The 20,345-nt window shown below is 42.8% G+C and overlaps 2 protein-coding genes across 2 annotated transcripts in view; one reads left to right on the top strand and one right to left on the bottom strand.

The window, feature by feature from the left end:
* LOC149437659 (uncharacterized) overlaps positions 1 to 14,113 on the bottom strand; it is a 61,823-nt gene extending 47,710 nt beyond the window's left edge. The window contains exons 1-6 of the mRNA XM_089660793.1: positions 13,823 to 14,113; positions 12,493 to 12,650; positions 11,862 to 12,000; positions 10,395 to 10,586; positions 9,859 to 9,993; positions 9,138 to 9,265 (exon numbers count right to left, since the gene is read on the bottom strand). Of these exons, the coding sequence (XP_089516919.1) occupies positions 9,138 to 9,265; positions 9,859 to 9,993; positions 10,395 to 10,586; positions 11,862 to 12,000; positions 12,493 to 12,650; positions 13,823 to 14,062 (992 nt within the window). The 5' untranslated portion in view covers positions 14,063 to 14,113. The remainder of the gene's footprint in view (positions 1 to 9,137; positions 9,266 to 9,858; positions 9,994 to 10,394; positions 10,587 to 11,861; positions 12,001 to 12,492; positions 12,651 to 13,822) is intronic.
* Positions 1 to 20,345, top strand: part of LOC149437658 (protein kinase C delta type-like) — a 66,505-nt gene that overhangs the window by 21,933 nt on the left and 24,227 nt on the right. The gene's annotated exons all lie outside the window — the stretch shown is intronic.

Raw genomic sequence — 20,345 nt, 5'->3', positions numbered from 1 at the left:
AGAGGCATGGTGAGTATTTTGCATATCTCATTTTTTCTCACAAGGTTTTGAAATATAAAAAAAGAATAGAAAAAATGTTTTGTTTTTTTTCTTCATTTTCCAAAAACTTGTGGCAACAAATGAGATCTGCAAAATACTTACCATGCTTCTTATCAAATTCCTTGGGGTGGCTACTTTCCAAAAAGGGGTCATTTGGGGGGGTTAGGTGCTATCTTGGCATTTCAGGGCCTCCGAAACTGTGAAAGGTAGTCTGGAAGTGTAATGAGGAAATAAAGTCCTTTAAAAGCCTGAAGGTGCTTATTGGATTTTGGGGTCCTGTACTTGGCTAGACTGCCAAAACGTCTCTCACATGTGGTACCCCCATACTCGGGAGAAGTAGCAGAATGTATTTTGGGAAATATTTCCACATGTACCCATGGCATGTGAGCAGTAAATCATTTAAGTGACAATTTTGTGTATAAAAAAAAAAACATGTAATTTTCCAAAAACTTGTGGTAAAAAATAAATTCTTCTATTGATTCAACATTCCTCTCAGCAAATAGTTTGGGGTGTCTACTTTCCAAAAAGGGGTCGTTTTGGGGGGTGGGGGGCGTTTTATGCCCAGCATTAGAAGTTTATGCCACACATCACTCACTCTTCTAACCACCTGAAGATCAAGCCTTTTCTGACACTTTGGGGTTCATTTACTAAAGCTGGAGAGTCCAAAATCAGACTCCCTTCTGCATAGAAACCAATTAGCTTCCAGGTTTCATTGCCAAAGCTTCATTGAACAAGCTGAGGTTAGAAGCTGATTGGTTTCTATGCAGAAGGGAGTCTGATTTTGGACTCTCCAGCTTTAGTAAATAAACCCCTTTTTGTTCACATGAAAAAAATCAGTATTTTTTGCTAGGAAATTAATTTAAACTCCCAAACATTATGTGTTTTTTTTTAAAGCAAACACCTTAGTAAATAAAATGGTGGGTACTACAATCTTTTATGGCACATAGTACTCGCGCAGCGATTTTTCAAAAGCAATTTTGTTTTAAAAATACACTTTTTTTACTTTTAATGCACAAAAACACAATATATTGGCCAATTATTTGGCACGATATAAAAGATGATGGTATGCCGAGTAAATGGATATCAAACATGGCATTCTTTAAAACTGTGCATGCCCCGTGCAATGGTGACAAACTGCATACATTTTTAATATCCATAGGCAACATTTTAAAAGCCTTTAAAAGCTACCATTTTAGATTTACAGAGGAGGTCTAGTGTTAGAATTACTACCCTTGATCTGACGTTCATGGCGATACCTCACATGTATGGTGCAACCGCTGTTTACATACCGGCACAGGGTCAACGCTTGTGCACAAAGGTGTGCGTGCATGGGAAGAGGCGAGTTTTTTTTGTTTTTTTGTTTTTTTAAGGTTTTTTGATTTTTTTAATTATTTTTATACTATACTTTTCATTTTTTTTTTTTTTTTATCACTTTTAATGCTATCACATATATTCTTTTTTGAGAAATCTGGGGTCTATTAAGCTCTAGATATCTCCTCTGCCCTTACATTATCTAATCAAACCAAAATCGGTGTGATCAGACGCTTTCCCAATTTACAAATGGCGCTGTTTATATCCTACAGAACTGAAGTGATGAAATTCTCATAGTTTCCGAATTCTTAGACTATAGAGATAATTGACACCACTCTGGTCTCCAATCAGCTCTATGGTCAGCTGGCAGAAACACTGGCTGCATTCTCAGGTTCCCCCGATGGCACGGGACTGCCCGAGAAGGCCGTGGAAGGCAGCGGGGCATCATATCCCGCTGCTTGTAAAAGCAATCCTTCAGCTAATTAGCCACTAGGATTGCTTTTACATGAAAGCCGATCGCTGGCTGAAAAAAACGATACCAGGATGATGCCTGCAGCTGTAGGCATCATCCTGGTATAACCATTCAAAGTCCAGTGATGTACCAGTACGTCGCTGGTCCTTGTTGGGTGTGTATGCTATGTTCTTTTTTTTTTTTTTTTTTTTTTTTTTTTTGTATGCATCCTGTGGACTGAATGAAAAAAAGAGAAGAAATCTCTGCCAGAAAGTGTGTGGTATGCTCACCATTAGAATATACCGCCCTGCATCCACCCACTTTTAATGGTGGGCACACATTAGGTCACACTTTGCCACATGCGCCAGTTCCAAGATTGTACACGTCTAAATAGTGGCACGCTTGAATAAAAATTATCCACGTATAAGTGGTACCCCATATGGAAAAAGGATGACACCAAGTCCCAAACTATCTTGCCACTGCTCCCCATGTAGTCTGGGCATCCGTGGGGTCTGAAGGGGGGTAAGCTTAGAGGCTAAATGCAGGTGCTGGCAGTTGCCGGGGCTGATCCCGCTAACGCTGCATTTTTGGGGACGCTATACTAATGTGAACGCTGGTATAGTGCTGATCAAAGATATTGACCCGTTCAGACACTATACTAGCAATGGAGGTTTATTGTGCGTGCTCCCGGCAATCAAGGGGTTAAATGTTATGACTGGTGTACTGATGGGCAATCTGAAGCTATCTGGGAGGGGCGTGAAAACCACAGGAGCACAAATCACGTGTGTTTATATATTTTTATATATGTGTGTGTGTGATTTTGCACACCCATGCCGCCCTGTAGCCCTATTTCTGCTATAGGGCGGTCAGGAAGCGGTTACAGAAGCGGTTTGTGTTACGTCGCTGCATTACTTTAACTGACAAATGCGCGGTCGTGCAACACTGCACCCAAATTAAATTTACATCCTTTTTTTTCCCCCACGAATTGAGCTTTCATTTGGTGGTATTTGATTGCCTTTGTGTTTTTTTTTATGTTTTTGCGCTATAAAAAAAAGGCTGACAATTTTGAAAAAAAACCAATATTTTTGACTTTTTGCTATAAAACATGTCCAGTAAAAAAATTTTAAAATCAAATTTCATCATAAATTTCGCTCAAAATGTATTCTGCGACATGTCTTTGCTAAGAAAAAAATCCCAATACGTGTAAATTAATTGGTTTACGTGAAAGTTATAGCGCCTACAAATGGAGGGAAAGATACTGGGATTTTTTTTTTATACTAATGGCGGCGTTCAGCGATTTATGGCGGTGATCAGCAATTTATGACAGTGAAACAAACTGACACTGTACTAATGGCACTGGGGAGGAAGGGGTTAACTATTTTTTAGGCACTCGAAGGGTTAACTGTGTGAAGGGAGTGTTTTACTAGTGGGCGGGGGGTGTGTACTTCACAGGAACACACTGATCCCAAGAGCTAAACTCCTCTCTCAGGAACAGTGTGTTAGGAACTGACAGGGAGCAGAGCTGCTTTGTAAACAATGCAGCTGTGCTCTGTGTCACTGTTTGCAATTGCCGGGACCCGGCGGGTATTGACCGGCCGGGACCCGGTGATTAACACCAGCGGCTGCGATTGGCAGCACGGGTAGGGCGGTCGCGTGCCTTTGGCGCGCCCCCTACCTGTTTTGCAATATCACATTTTAAAACATGATATTGCGCAGCGGTGCCACCATGTGGCCATTTTTCTACAGTGGCTGGACAGCAAGCAGTTAAAGGCTTTGAATGTTTTCCTATAAAGTGTTTCAATTGAAAATAACGCCACTCATCCATTGTCGTAAAAACTTCTTTTTTTTTCCAATTCCTTAAGTGATCCTATTTCCTCTCCCACCATTATATCCCTTAATTGTGTATCTTCCTTCTTAATCCACTTCCCTGTTATACCTTCCTTACCTGGGGGGAAAAACTCTGTGGACCCTAAGGGCATTAACAGTGAATAATATTCCCATCCCATCTGTTTGTGTAAAATATCCCAAACTCCTAAAACATGCTAATCCTCTGTATTGTGGCGTTAACCATACAATTCCACTTAATTTAGTATTACTTAGTATATTTTCTATTTTAACCCAGCTTTTCCCTTCTGCATTATATGTTCAGTCAAAAATCTCCGCCATTATTACTGAGTTATAATATCTTTTTATATCTGGGACTCCCATTCCTCCTCTCTTTATTTCTACATAAAATTTCCTGGCGTATTCTCTGTTTTTTATTCCTCTAAATAAATCTTAATATTTTTTTAATTGATCTAAAGTATACTTCTGGTAGTTTAATTGGTATCATTTGAAGTTTATATAATATTTTTGGAAGAATCACCATTTTTAATCAAATTTATACGACCTATCCATGATGGGGTTCCCCCTCCTAATTTCCTTAGTTCATCCCTGATCTCATTTAATAATGGGATATAATTCAATTTATACAAGTTCTTGGAGGATACAGTTAATTTTATTCCTAGATATTTCAATTCTTTTTCTCTCCAAACAAAGGGAAATTTCTCCTGTAAACTATTTTTCTCTCTATTTCGAAGATTTATGTTTAAAATTTCTGTTTTTGTTGGGTTAATTTTTAAATTTGACATCTCCCCATATTCTTTAAGTGATTTCATTAAATTTGGCAATGTTATCCTTGGGTTTCCCACATAGAACAGCATGTCATCTACATAAGCATAAGCTGCCACCTTGTGCTCCGTATCACCTATCCAAATTCCTTTTATATCTTTATTATTCCTTATTGTAGCCAAAAGAGATCCCAATGATAAAACATAGCAATGGAGACAAAAGGCGTCCCTGTCTAGTTCCGTTGTGCATCCCAAAATACTCTGACAATTCCCCATTAACCATGATTGCTGCAGAGGGTTGACTATATAAGTTCCTTATCCACTCTCTAATTCTAGGTCCCATCCCCAATACTTCCAATGAATTCAACATATATCCCCAATCTACTCTATCAAATGCCTTTTCAGCATCGATAGAGAGTACCACCGCAGGGATTTTCTCTTTCCTACTTTTTTGTATGAGAAACTGAGATCTCAGTCCGTTATCTCTACCCTCTCTCCCTGGGACAAAGCCTACTTGGTCTATGTGTATCCATTCCAACATTAGGTCTTTCAATCTGTTTGCCAGAACTTTTGCATATAGTTTGGTATCTGTGTTTAATAAGGAAATCGGTCTGTAACTTGAACAGTGAGTATCATCTTTACCTTCCTTATGTATGAGAACTACATGGGCTTGTAGGGATTCCCTCCTCATTTCCATCCCCCAATGCATTCATATATATCCTCATTTTAGGTACTAATAATTCTTTATATTTTTTATAATATCTCACTGTGTATCCATCAGGTCCTGGACCTTTCCCAGCTATAGTACTCTTTAATGCTAAGTGTATTTCCTCCTGCATTATTGCTAATGGTAAGGATTTTAATTGCTCCTCACTTAATTTTGGTAATCCTGGCTTTTTTAAGTATGTCTGTCTTTTTTCTATTTTTCCTACTTCACCTTTACTTATGGAGCTGTGGGGGATAATATTATATAGCATATTATAATATTCTTTAATCACCTTAGCTATATCTTTAGTTGAATACATTAATTCTTCTTTGTGGTCTCTTATTTTCTCTATATAGTTCCTAGATTTTTTTTCTCTTGAGCCCTCATTAAATACTTTCCTGGCCTATCTCCCCATCTGTATCTCTCACATATCATTTTATTGAACACTCTTATCTTCTTCCAGAAATGTATTTAATTCTTTTCTTCTCTTTTATTTATTACCCTCTGCATAATCTCTTTTGTTACTTTATGTTTATGTATCTGCTCTAACTCACAGAGTTCACTAAGAAGCGTGTTTATTTTTTCTCTTCTTTCCCTCTTCTTTTTTGCTCCAATTGCTATCAGGATTCCTCTAATATAAGCCTTATGAGCCTCCCACACTGTTGCTACGGACACTTCCCCATAATCATTTTCCTCAAAAAAAAATTTTTTTTTTTAATTCTTTGATCCACCTCTGAATCCTGGAGAAGTGTCTCATTTAACCTCCACAAGTTCCCCCCGATCTGCTCATTTCCCCATAATAATTGCATTGTGACCAGAGACTCGATAAGTCGATGGACCAGCAATATATAATCCAGTCTTGAATACATCTCAAGTGCAAGAGAATAAAACGTATAGTCTCTGCCATTCATGTGCTTAATTTTCCATATATCTACAAGTTGACATTAGTATATCATTTTTTTCAAGGATTTCAGAGACCTACTACCATCTCTCTGCACAGGGGACGTCATATCCATCTTGGGATCCATGCAGAGATTGAAACCACCTGCCACAATTAAATTGCCTTTTTTGAAATCCATTAACTTCCTCAGAGTAATTTTTAGGAATACCTCCGGTTTCTTATTCGGGCAATAAATATTTGCTAATGTACAGTCAATTTCCTGTAATTTTCCCTTAAACAGAAAACTCCCTTCTGGAACTACCAATCTGTCTTCCAGCTTAAACCTTATATTTTTTGCAAAACCTATTGCCACTCCCTTGGCACTTTTAATTGGGGAATCTGCATAAAACCACATTGGATAATATCTGGAATTTAATTTCACATTTGATTCTTGCACCAAACGTGTCTCCTGTAAACAAAACCACTGAAGAAAATCTATGTTGAATTTCTTTAATTTCTTTCTAATTTCCATCGCCCGTTTTTCTAATTTCTGTATAATTTGGGCATGTTTATCTAGTTTTTTTTTTCCGTCTCCTCCACCCTTGATAATATTTGCCCCAGGTCTTTATGTAATTTTGCCAGTTTCTGTTTTAGGGATCTTTCAAGTCCTTTAAACATTTCTGCTTTAGTAGGCATCTGTGAGCTCTCCTCTTGTTCTTCTACTTTATCCATATCCACTTCTTCTTCCATATGTTGACTACTGTTAGCTATTTCTAGGGATAGTCTGGAACATTTCCCCCCCCCCCCGTTTTCCCTTTCACCTCTGACACTTATTCCCTGTTGTCTCTCTGGAGTCTTTCTCCTGTGAGGGTATATATTTTTTAATTGACCCTGTTTGGTAAGCCTTAGGCTCTCCTCCCTTTGATACTTTGTTTTTCATGCTGTCCGGGGTCCGAGTGAGGGACGAGGCGGCTCCATGTACTCTTCTGGGGAACACTGCACTCGACATTTCCCTCACACAATGAGTGGATTGCAGGGGGGGGTTCACCCAGCCCGTTTTCACAGTGTCTCCAGCTGCCACAGTCCTGTGTGCAGGAGGAAGAGAGCCGGCGTCTCCCTTGCTCCAAGAAACGCTGGCCGGCTCCCCTGCTTCCCAGAACTCCCTTGCGGCAGATCACCTGATCGCCCGGTGTCCACTGAGCTGTGGGGAACACACAGTGCTGGGCCGAGAGCACAGGAAGACCCGCCGCGACGGCTGCCACTCCCAGAGGTCCTCGGTCCACGCACCCCACCAGGAAAGCCCCCCTCTCCCCGGCTAGTTTCTCCAGGGCTTCCCGCACATCTCTCCCCTTCTCGGCAGGACACTGGAGGTGCTTGGGAGCCGGGAGCTTTCACATTGAGCTCCCACTCCAAGACATGGTCAGGCTCCTTCCTCCAATCTTGGTGTTTTGAATGTTTTGTTTATAATGCCATTTTTAAGGGTCAGCCCCACAAAAGTTCTAAATGCGGAAACTATGACTGGTTTTCATTCAAATAGCCTGGCAAGGTGTTAATTTGGGTGGGGGCAATTTACATTAGATTAGTTTGGTCCACAATCAAATTGTAGCAATCTTCGGTGAAAATGGGCAAAACATAAATCAAGGGGCATTGTCAAGTTGGCCGTTTCCACCTGAACTCTGGCTTTGGCTGTGAATGGGGGATACCAGGTACTGCTGAATCTGGGGGCTGCCAACCAGGATTTGCAAGCACTTCTGGAAGGCTTCTATGGGCTTTACAGGCTTGTGCCTGAAATCTTGGTGGCTGTGGGACGCTACAAGTGCTACCCACCTCACCAGCTTGTACTGCACTTCTGGCACTCACCTTTTCGCCATGTGACACAGCAGTGCTGTATCAGCTACCTGGGGTCAGGTAAGCCTGATCTTAGCAGGGACCTCTTCCACTTTGTGTGAGCTCCCTGTCAGGTTTCCACTTCTTTCTACAGGTTTGTATCTAAGGGATAATCGCAAGTGCCTTCTTTGTGTTCCCGCATTGTCCTCTGGTCTGCCTCATCTTCTTTCACGTTGACCTCTGGTCTGCTTTCTTCACCTCTTGATGTTCATCACCTTAAAAGAGTATAAAACACAGCAGATTATATGTTCCTTCCAACTATGGCAATATACACAGCTCACTGCTCACAGTTATCAATCTGCCCATTCTGGCTGCAAAATCATTGTAGGGTGCCCACTACTGTCTTGTAATACTCTCAGGCAAATATTTATATCTCCAGTGGAAATAATAAATCTGTGTTTCTCACTATGCTGTCCTGGAAACACTGACCTGTTAACCATCTGATATGACTGGACTGAACTTAACATTCCCAGACACTTGCTTCCACCCATTAAGCAAAGTTGGCCTAACAATCCCATCAGTATCCTCTCTAGGAACCTGCTCCACCTGGAAAAAAATTAAATAAAAGTCAGCAGCTACAAAACTTGTAGCTGCTGACTTTTAAAATACAGACACCTACCTGGCCTTCGGTCCAGCGGGTGCCCACTGCGCATGCGTGAGAAGCGCTGCGCTTTGTGAATGGCCCTGTAGTCTTCTGGGACCTGTCACGTGTCCCACAACACTACGGGGTATTTGGAGCAGAGAGCAGGAGACAGGACAGCTCTAGACAGAGAGCTGGGGACACAGCAGCTTCGAATAGAGGGCGGGAGTGGGAGCTGCCGGAGTTAACTTTTCAGGTGTCCTAGCAGGTGATTGGTTGCTAAGACTGCTGTGTATCCTAGTAACCAATGTCCTACCTCTGCCCTCTTTGATAATGACAGCAGTGGTGGCGGCTGAGGTGAAGAACTGGCTCCTAAATGGCGGAAATATGGTGGTCTGGATGGGACAGTGACTCGGTCTGCATACGGCCCACAGTCCACCATTTAACGAAGGCTGCTCTATAGGCTATCTGTTCATGGATCCTCTACTGAACACAGCAGAGCTGCTATGTGTTAAAATGCCCTAAAATGTTGTAATATCCAGAAGTCCTTTCCAAGAGCTACTTGTTATTCTTCATCTGGCGTCTATTGGCTTTTACCATTGATCCAAAAATACCATTGAAACCAAAAATCCAATGAACAGCCTATACTCCTTAGGTGAAATAGCCTCGTCTACAAGGCTCTCCATTGTTTGCTGACAAAAGAAAAGCCCTTGAATCTCTGCTGATCCTTAGCTGTAATAGCCTCATCGTCGTCTGTGATTTCTTCCAGCTCTATTTCCTTTTTTTTCAATTTTGTAGTGGTCTGAAAAAGCAAAAGAGAGAGTAATTAGATCCACTAATAAAAGAAATGCCTCTATGACCTATGGGGGCCATTTCCACCTGTATGGGTCATCCAAATCCATTATTGCGAGATGTCAGATATCAGCCACCACTGTGCATAAGCATGGATATGGATTTTCACTATTAGATTTGTGCAGACTCAATTCTGAAAGGGTTTATATTTGTCCCCTTATTTCACTTTACTCACTTTTCCTGAGTCTTCGGTTTGAGAGTCAGACTGAGAGCTCACCTGAGGTGTACCAGTTGCTATCCTCTCAAGGTCACATTTTCACACACTGTCTCCCAGCTCCTGAGTGCATAACAGTAGCAAAGCGATCTGCAACTCCTTCCCCCAGACTCTCAATCTGATGAGTCAGACTCCAAGTAAAGCTAAGATATGAAGTAAAAATGCTGCACAATTATAATAAAGATGAAATTTTCAGATTTTTTCATTAATCTGGTCTTGATTGTTTCCCTTTAAGCACAATGATTCGCTGTCTTACTAACACCCTTTATTGTGTGTGTACAGTGCCAGGCTGGGTGGACTGCACACTTACTGCTGAAATTTCTACTTACCTTCTTTTTTTGTGTAGAAAATGGGGGACTTGTCCCGTTCACATCCAGCTCTTCCCAATTTACGCCATTGAAAAATGGGTGCTGGTTGATGTTGTCAACGTCCACTTTGCGACGACTCTGGTCTTTGCACAGGAGCTGTAGAGGAAAAAGAAAATAGAAAAACATAAGATGGTAGCAATGGCATAAAATGCTAAGAGATTTATTTATAAAGACCTGTAGGTTCTTCTCCCCACAGGTCGCAGGAAATACTCCACATGGCGTTGGCAATTTATATCCTATTAATGAAATGCACAGCGCAATGTGGAGTCTGCGGTGTGTTCTCTGCATCATGCTGCAAAGAATACCTTGAAATGTCATGTGACAAATTTCCTCCACCTCCTAGCTCACTTTTTTTTTTACAATCATTAGGATGAATGGGGCTCCAGTTTGTTCAGATCCCTATAGCAAGCAAAGAGTAAACTGCATTTGCAGAGCACACTGACTCATTAGATGAGCCTAAACTTTTCTTATCCCACTGGGACTATGTCACTACTTACCTTTTTCAGTAAATCCAGGAGTTCGGGGTCAGCCTCTTCTGGATAACTTGGCTCCTCATGGCATATGGAATGTTTTACCTTCTTCGAGTCGTCGCCGTCGTAGAATGGGTGATATTTAAAGGCGGTCTCAAACAGAATTATTCCCAGTGAGAAATAATCTGCGATTTGGTTATATGCCTTTCCATCATGCACCTGTAAGAAAATCAGAGAGATTAGGATCAGAGTGACAAATCAGACTGGAAAGCAGAAGCATCTCTTAGAAGAAAGCTTCGCCCAGAAATGTTCAATTTGTAATATTGAATTAATGTAGAAGCAGCGGACACAAGCTAGATATTACACGCTGTCCAGTTTTACTGCCTGTGCACTCAGAAATGTAAGTGCAACCCTCTACCCCTGTTAGACACAACAACAAAGAAGAAAAACAAATTGGCAAAGCAATTTTATCCTAACACGTTCACCTTAAAGAGGAGCTCCACCAAAAAGGGGAAGTTCCGCTTTAAGCCTTTGTTCCCCGCTCCCCATTAAGGATTGGCACCTTTGTGGAGCAGGGGGGGGGGATTTGACAGGTACCCGCCCCCACTTCTGCTGCGATCGCCTAGGCGATGGGAAGCAGAAGTTGTCGTCCTACCCTCCTTCCCAGTAGTCTTCTGGGACACGTGATAGGTCCCAGAAATCTACGGGGCCGTTCACAAAGCACAGCGCTTTTCGCGCATGCGCAGTGGGCACCCGGATGTGAAGCTGCAAACTGTGATAGCCGGGTGCCCACACTGAAGGCACCAGGGAGAGAAGACGGCTGGTGAAACCAGCGGTTGAGTACACCGCTGGACCAAGGGACAGTTTTTGTAGCTGCTGACTTTTATTTTTTTTTCCAGGTGGAACTTTGCTTTAAGATGACTGATGTCCTAGATAAAGATTACTTGAGTTCCAAACATTCCTGATCAATGGGACCCCCAGAAGTGGGTGGCTCCTGAGCTAAACTTCCAATCTCACAAAATAACTGAATGTGAGATTTCCGAAGTCTGATCAGGGCAGATAACTGATTTCCTTACATGTCACCCAGTTAGGGGAACCTTAAAGAGAACCTGTCAGCATAGATTATTAAACTTGTCTCAGTTCCAACCTTCTTTCTGTTCTGAAGGCTGCCAGTGTTCAACACCTCCAGGGCACACCAGACCTCCTTAGGGTCACAAAGAGATTTGCCAGCCGTGGAACAAGCACTGCTTCGGGAAGTCATTGGCTGCCTCCAGTGTCAGATGGGACCCTCAGCTGAGACTGGAAAATGCCAGACTGAAAATTTCCCTTTAATCTAGTCAATAATTGACCTATGTGTACAGGTTCTCTTTAATTCACCTCTAATCTGGTTGATAATTGCTCCTTATATACAGGTTCTACTTAAGGCCTAATCTAGTTGATAATTGCCCTGTGTATGGGCACATTGAACCAGCAGATGACTGGTCTTTTACTTACTTCTGGTGCCATATAAGTGTCTGTTCCGGCTCTTTCCTTCACTTTCTTGTTTCTGAACATATTGGTCACGGCTAGACCAAAATCTGCAATTTTCACATGACCAACATCATCTAGAAGGATGTTTTCAGGCTTCAGGTCCCTATGGAGAAAAAGAGCGTTAGCTCTGCAGTTCAGACAATTATCTCCCATATGTCCCAGTGTTACTGATCAATAGAGGGATCAACATTCACAAATCTGCCTTTCCTAGCTGCCCGTAGACAGAATGATTTGATCCAGGAAACAATGGTGTCTTCCCGGGACTGATTACACTGCTACTGTATGACCATTAAACAACCATTTTCATCTGAATTAATCAATCAGTCCTGGTGGAAAATTCAATCAAACCTGACCTAATGGGCCCTCTTCTTTACTTTGTAAGTGAAACATTAAAAGTGATCCAACTTGCGCTCAACCATTCTCTTATGTGAACTGCCAGCAGAAGGGCAGCCACAGACATTGGATGGAGAAGGATGAATGGGTAAGTGTGAGCTCGCCATCGATCTTTTCACAAATAGGATTTAGTAACAGTATAGGTGCTGAGGCAGCAGGAGGGGCAGATTGTAAAAATGATTAGTTTATTCAAGGTACTTACCTGTGCACTACACCTTTCAAATGTATGAATTGCAAACCGCAAAGCAGCTCCACTGCCAGACATCTGATGGTGGCGACGTCAAATGGTTGCTTGGTGGTGATCATCTTCTTCCGCAGGTCTCCTCCACCCAGGAATTCCATAGCAAAAAATAAGTAATTCTGGAGAAGCAAATACAGACAGGTCAGTGAATGAATTCAATAAAAAGGTTAAAATAAAAGCAGCAGAATATTTTCTACCAAAATACACTGCATGACATCTATGTCTGTCTATCGCTGCACAACCTTTGGTAACATGTTTCTGGTGTCTTTCCCTACATCTGACTTCTCTCATCCAATTATATTTGAACTTCAGTCAGATATAAACCATCCCTTGATTCCAGTGATGTGTTAAGTAGGGATACCGAGTATTTTCATGAGTACTCGTGAAACTACTCCCGTTACCTTAACTGATACTTTGCGGCACGATTTGCGTTTAATGGATGCAAATTGCACCGCAAAGTTTAGCATGCGATTTGAACAGGAATGCGATTCCTGTCCAAATGGCATGCGGTTTCCCCACTGCTCCTGTGCAAACACACAGGAGCAGTGCAGGAAACCTTCCTACAGGCATTCCATGCTCAGTGTCAGTGGTAGGAGAGGAGAGAGCAGCTGACCAGTCAGATGCCGTCTAGCCCAAGCATTGCGGCAATGAGAGGAAATCCCTGCCACTTTCTCTCCTCTTCTACCACTGATACTCAGCACGGGATGCCTGCAGGGAGGTATACCTGCACCACTCTTATGTGAACTCGGGCTATGACAAGCCTGGGTTCACACAAGAGCAGTGGGGAAACCGTATGCGGTTTGGACGGGAATTGTATTCCTTCTAAAACTGCATGCTGTTCTGTGCGGTGCAATTTGCATCCATTAGCGCAAATTGCAGCGCAAAGAATCGGCACTCAGTATCGGCGAGTACTTGACCGAAAGTATCGGTACTCGTACTTGCTGATAAAAAAACCAGTATCGGTGCATCCCTTGTATTAAGTAAATCAGTAAAATTAGCCAAAGTCATTTTTATATTGGCTTCCCTTCCTCACAGCAGGATTCAAAATAGAAGAGGAACAGGTACCAGTGTGAGCCAGTCAGGCCAGATTGCATTACATAGTATTGCACAATGCAGTATGACGGTTGTCAGTGTAGGGGGCAGGGGAGACCACCAACCACGATTGTGTGAATACATACATGTGTCACATCTGCATATTTCCTGCCTGTCTGGAGTTCAGCTTCAAAAGCGGACAGACAGATGTCATAAAGGAATTTTTTTGTTACTGTATATATTTTCCTAAAATACTTACTTTTGTTTGAAATGCGCCATAGAGGTGAGTACAGAAAGGGCTGCTCTCAACCATTTCCAGTACTTGGCGCTCAATAAGGACGGAATCTGGGTCTTCATCAATTAGAAGCTTCTTGCTGACCAACTTCACGGCCACCAGGAGCTTACTGTCACGATGGGTGGCTGCCACGACCTGTAAGAAAGGGACAGTTAGTATATCATCTTTTCCACATACTCTAGCTGTAACATCATTACTAAACATTCCTCAATTTGTGTCTCTAATTACATTTCTTTTCCTCCTCTTTTTCTGTCATTTGTTGACATATTATCAACCTGCATTAGTGTCCTGTAGACATAACAAAGAGCCTCCATCGGTCTTTTTCATTACAGCAGGCTGATTCGTAGGTGTCATACCCCAAAACGACCAATCATAATTCACTCTGCAGAAATCAGACTTGTACATGGTTGATTCTGACTGCTTGCTGCACACCCTACCTAGTCCAAACTAGGTAAACCCCAACTATTCCACAAATGCTCCCTCTCCCCTCCTCCTACTTATTCTGACTAACCACTGGTAAGGACAGAATTAGCTCTCAAGATTATCCTGTTCACACATATGTGGTTTAGAAACTGTTCCCATAGAAGTCATTAGCCTGTAATCCGCACCTGAACCAGACCACACTGCTCAGAAATCCTACATGACTCTTTTTCAAACCGCACTGAAGCCGTACCACCAGTGCCCCATAGGAAGAAATGTTATTTCACATGTCATGCAGATTGGATGTGGTTCAGACCGCATCCAATCCACATATATGTGAACTGGCACTAATACAGTGATCAATGCTAAACATATACACTATTACTGTATTACTGACACTGGCTGGGAAGGGGTTAAACATATAGGGTGATCAGAGTGTTAACTGTGTGCCTAACCTGTGTTTTTGTGTACAGTGTTGGGTGTTTTTACTAGGCAATCTGCTATATTTAATTCCCTTCTTAGCGGGTAAAGAAAATCTAGCAGAGTGCCTCAGGAAGAATAAAGCTCTGCCTTGTTACATTGGCAAGGCTGTGTTCTGTTAATCTCCTCGGCAATCAACGGGTGACAGCGCTTATCCATTGGTGGCACTTGTTGATCGGCTTCTGCTGTGTCCAATCACAGCAGAAGCGGTGATCTGGCTGTGTGCATGCCCCCTACGGTGGTAGTGCAAAATAATTTATATACGTGATTTTTGCATAGAACATCCGCCCTGTAGCAGTAAATCTGCTATAGGGCGGAGGTCAAGCGATTAAAGCTGAACTCTCGGTAAAAAGCTTTACCCATCTGCACTGCAAGGGTTAAAGCTTAACTAAACCCACAAACATGATTTATTATATTGTAGCATACCAAGGAGCAACATAGTCACCCTTGGATAGTAGCATTCCTAATTGGTGGAGAGGGTTGTGCTAGATAGAGTAGTAGATTAAGATGGACTTTACATAAGTGACTAACAAATTAAAGCCAAACTCGGCCAACACTTATTAAGCAACTGCAGACACAGTTTTTATCTGTTTGGGATAGAGGTTTTACACAAATAAATAAAAACTGACCATTGTCAGCACCCCTGTCAGTATTAAATAGTTTGTTCCAACCTCCCAACTGTCACTTTTGCTGGACAGCTTAGTCTGTTAAAAGAAGCTGAAAAACCACAGACTTACTGCCAGGACCAGCAGGTAATACACTATGTTACAGGGGGACTCAGAAAAACAAACACTGCTGTGTTAACACTACTGACAGGCTGTATCATGTATGTCCATTTGAATTTCGGCCATAATTACATCACCCCCTAGGCAAAACAAGTATTTAACCTTTGCAGTGTAGAGGGAGACCCACAACAAGGAGAAGGGTTTCTTCTTCCCTGGAGTTCAGCTTTAAACTGTAAATTGTATACAGAGTATACAGCCCCCTTGCTCAGTATTTCAGTGCCCCCCCCACTCCCATAGTCTGAGCTCAGCATACATGTTTATCTGTATTTGTCAAACCGTCATCCTTGAGAATGTCATGTTGTGCCCTAGCTGTGTCTATAGGTCCTCAGGACTAGCCTTTGATTACTTACCTTCCCATAGTTTCCTTGTCCAAGTTTAGTATGAAATGTGAAGCTCTCTACACAGAGAGTCCCTGCCTCTCTTCCTCTGCACTCTGACATTGTCATTTTTTTTGCTAAATTGCAGAAAAAATTAGAAATTCAGAGAGATGTAAACCTCCTACGTTGTCTCCTTTTTATAGAATATATTATATGATATCTATATAATACGTTCAAGTAATCTCTAGCACTGGAATGAGAACAATGAAAAACGTGTCCTCACCCTGCTGCTGCTAGTGAGAAATGACTACCTGTGCTCTGGAATGTAAAAGCTAGCCTCACTGTGCCACTGGCCCCGCCCACTCCACTGTTACTCTGGCCCCGCCCACTCCACTGTTACTCTGGCCCCGCCCACTCCACAGTGACTTTGGCCCCGCCCATTCCACCTATGTTGCATGGCAACCTTGTTTGCCCCAAACAGCTGCCTTTCCTCAAGTAGGATTTGCAGCATATAGGAGAATTCTTCCTGGTAACAATTATTATGCAAATTAGCAAAACTCAAATTCAGATTTTTTTTTTTTTTTTTTTTTACAGAAAATCAGATTTCCACTCTAAGCAGACACAGAATTACGAAGTGGCCAGAATCAGATTACCTTCATTTATAGGTCAAGATGTGACCTTGTAATAAATATTTGTAATATACAGTCAGGTCCATAAATATTGGGACGTCGACACAATTCTAACATTTTTGGCTCTATACACCACCACAATGGATTTGAAATGAAACAAACAAGATGTGCTTTAACTGCAGACTGTCAGCTTTAATTTGAGAGTATTTACATCCAAATCAGGTGAACAGTGTAGGAATTACAACAGTTTGCATATGTGCCTCCCACTTGTTAAGGGACCAAAAGTAATGGGACAATTGGCTTCTCAGCTGTTCCATGGCCAGGTGTGTGTTATTCCCTCCTTATCCCAATTAGAATGAGCAGATAAAAGGTCCAGAGTTCATTTCAAGTGTGCTGTTTGCATTTGGAATCTGTTGCTGTCAACTCTCAAGATGAGATCCAAAGAGCTGTCACTATCAGTGAAGCAAGCCATCATTAGGTTGAAAAAACAAAACAAACCCATCAGAGAGATAGCAGAAACATTAGGCGTGGCCAAAACAACTGTTTGGAACATTCTTAAAAAGAAGGAACGCACTGGTGAGCTCAGCAACACCAAAAAACCCAGAAGACCATGAAAAACAACTGTGGTGGATCACCGAAGAATTCTTTCCCTGGTGAAGAAAACACCCTTCACAACAGTTGGCCAGATCAAGAACACTCTCCAGGAGGTAGGTGTATGTGTGTCAAAGTCAACAATCAAGAGAAGACTTCACCAGAGTGAATACAGAGGGTTCACCACAAGATGTAAACCATTGGTGAGCCTCAAAAACAGGAAGGCCAGATTAGAGGTTGCCAAACGACATCTAAAAAAGCCTTCACCGTTCTGGAACAACATCCTATGGACAGATGGGACCAAGATCAACTTGTACCAGAGTGATGGGAAGAGAAGAGTATGGAGAAGGAAAGGAACTGCTCATGATCCTAAGCATACCACCTCATCAGTGAAGCATGGTGGTGGTAGTGTCATGGCGTGGGCATGTATGGCTGTCAATGGAACTGCTTCTCTTGTATGTATTGATGATGTGCCTGCTGACAAAAGCAGCAGGATGAATTCTGAAGTCTTTCGGGCAATATTATCTGCTCATATTCAGCCAAATGCTTCACAACTCATTGGACGCCGCTTCACAGGGCGATGGACAATGACCCAAAGCATACTGCAAAAGCAACCAAAGAGTTTTTTATGGGAAAGAAGTGGAATGTTATGCAATGACCAAGTCAATCACCTGACCTGAATCCGATTGAGCATGCATTTCACTTGCTGAAGACAAAACTGAAGGGAAAATGCCCCAAGAACAAGCAGGAACTGAAGACAGTTGCAGTAGAGGCCTGGCAGAGCATCACCAGAGATGAAACCCAGCGTCTGGTGATGTCTATGCGTTCCACACTTCAGGCTGTAATTGACTGCAAAGGATTTGCAACCAAGTATTAAATAGTGAAAGTTTGATTTATGATTATTCTGTCCCATTACTTCAATGACATCAATGATGGGGCACTATTCCTCCCACTGATACCAATGATGGGGCACTATTCCTCCCACTGATACCAATGATGGGGCACTATTCCTTCCACTGATACCAATGATGGGGCACTATTCCTCCCACTGACACCAATGATGGGGCACTATTCCTCCCACTGACATCAATGATGGGGCACTATTCCTCCCACTGGTGTGCATTGGAAGAGGGGTAATCTTATACGGCGAGTATAGCCCAAACACTACATTTTAGCAGGAAAAGTAGGGGGGTCGTCTTATACGCCCAGTCGTCTTATACCCCGGCAAATACGGTACTATATGGGGGATGAATTACTATGGGGGATGAATTACTATGGGGGATGAATTACTAATGAATTTCAAATGTTGCAATGGTGTTGCGGCTCCCAGTCTTTTTTTTCCCTTCGGAAACGGGTCCAAGTGGCTCTTTATGTCTTAAAGGTTGCAGACCCCTGCCATAGTGTATTTAAATGATTCTTTAATGGTATTAAATAGTATATAATCCAAACACGTACACTTGTACAAGAGGTGAAGCAATAAAATGACAATTTCATGAATATAACACCGACCAGCTGGTAAAATAAGGTGGCCGCTGGACCTCCGTGATCCGGCGGCTTGACGTCATGGCGTGCAGGGCTCCTCCTTGACGTTATTTGTATTACAAGTACATTGTCAAAAGGGGTATGCCATTTGCAGCCTAATGTCTGTACATTGCTATTTATAGGTTTCAAGATTTCAAAAATCGCGCCTAGATTACCGGGCGCCATCTTGCCGGAGACCGGCGCAAGTACGAAACCGCGGGCGCCATTTTTCATTGGTGCGGGACAAGGAAATGCATAGCCTAAGCTCAACGTTGTACCTGGCATACGCGAGCGCTATTTTTGCAAACCAGAGCACAGCCATATTAACCTCTTACTGACCACATAACTCATATGCACGGCAGTAATAAGGGCGGGCCTTAACGACCACACACCGCACACATACATCCATGGCGGCATACATTTCCATGCTGTGTGTCACAGACAGTTCCTCGTCTCTTGCTATGATTGGGAGTTGGCAGGATGGACTCGCCATCATGAGACCACTGCAACAGCCAATCATATTGGTTAAGTGGGTTGAGAAGTCTGTTCACCTTAGGGGAAGGGAGTTCATGTTAAAGCGGAACCTTGCTGCATGTCTCTATCAGTACTCGGACAAAGACCCCCGTGGCATGTCTGAGCATGCATGACATCTCACAAACTGCCTTCTGGGATGTGTGATGTAGCATCGCACCGAGGGGGTCTTTGGCAGAGTACTGGCAGAGATCACCGGCGTGTCGGCACATGTCAAATCTCCAGTGAAGATGGCGGCTCTGGAGAAGAGTGGCTAAGAGAGAATTTCTGTTTCAACCAAGACAAGGCTGGACTCCATGGTTGTAGGATGTGTATTCTGAGATGATTTTTAGGGATTTTTTGGGGGAAGGGGTTAGGCAGAATGAAGTTACTCTTTAAAAACCACTTGCCGACCGCAGATAGCAGAATGACAGCTTCACTGTGGCCGGTCAGTTCTGGGAGGGCGTCATATGACGTTCTCCCAGAACGCGCTCTCCTGCGTGCCCCCAGGGGCGTGCATCCGGCGATCTCCATGGTCACAGTGTCCTACAGACACAGCTGATAACGTGATGTGGTAAAAGGTCAATCATAGCTGCCTTTTATCAGCTGATCAGCCGTGTCCAATGACACACTGATCACTGGGAAATGCAATTGCCGGTTATCGGCTGCACTTTCAGCAGTTCAGCTTTGTCTTGGTTGAAGCAGAACTTCCCCATTAGCTGCTCTTCTCCAGATCCGCCATCCTCACTGGAGACCCGTTACATGCTCAGACACACTGCAATTCTCTGCCAGGTCTAGGGGACAGAGATCTCCATGGCTTGTCTGTGTATACATCAGATCTGTGGCACATGCACACACCCCACGGGTCTATGTCTCTGACTCACGCAGCCTGTGTGCTCCTGTGTGAGATCAACTGCATCCTGGGGTGTCTACATCACACATCCCAGAAGGCAGTTGGCAAGATCTCGTGCATGAAGGCTGCAGGGGTGTCTGCTAGAGACCTTTGGCATGTGTGTGCATGAGCGAGGCCTGGGTGTCACCCTTGCCTAGGCCAAGATTTAGAAAGTAATCCAAATATTTTTTTAAATTTGTAATTTTTTTAAATGTGTAAAGATGGCCACATCAGGCAGGCCCTTGTTGATGGTACCTAGTTGATGGTAGATCTACGGAAGATTGTACAATCAGATTGCGTAGTGTATGGTCACCTTAAGAGGGAAGGGGGAGAAGAGAGGAT

Source organism: Staurois parvus, unplaced genomic scaffold (assembly GCF_062004578.1).
Source record: "Staurois parvus isolate SC_StPar_1 unplaced genomic scaffold, SC_StPar_1.0 ptg001274c, whole genome shotgun sequence".
Classification (NCBI taxonomy): Eukaryota; Metazoa; Chordata; class Amphibia; order Anura; family Ranidae; genus Staurois; species Staurois parvus.
This window is presented reverse-complemented; position numbering and strand designations above follow the sequence as displayed.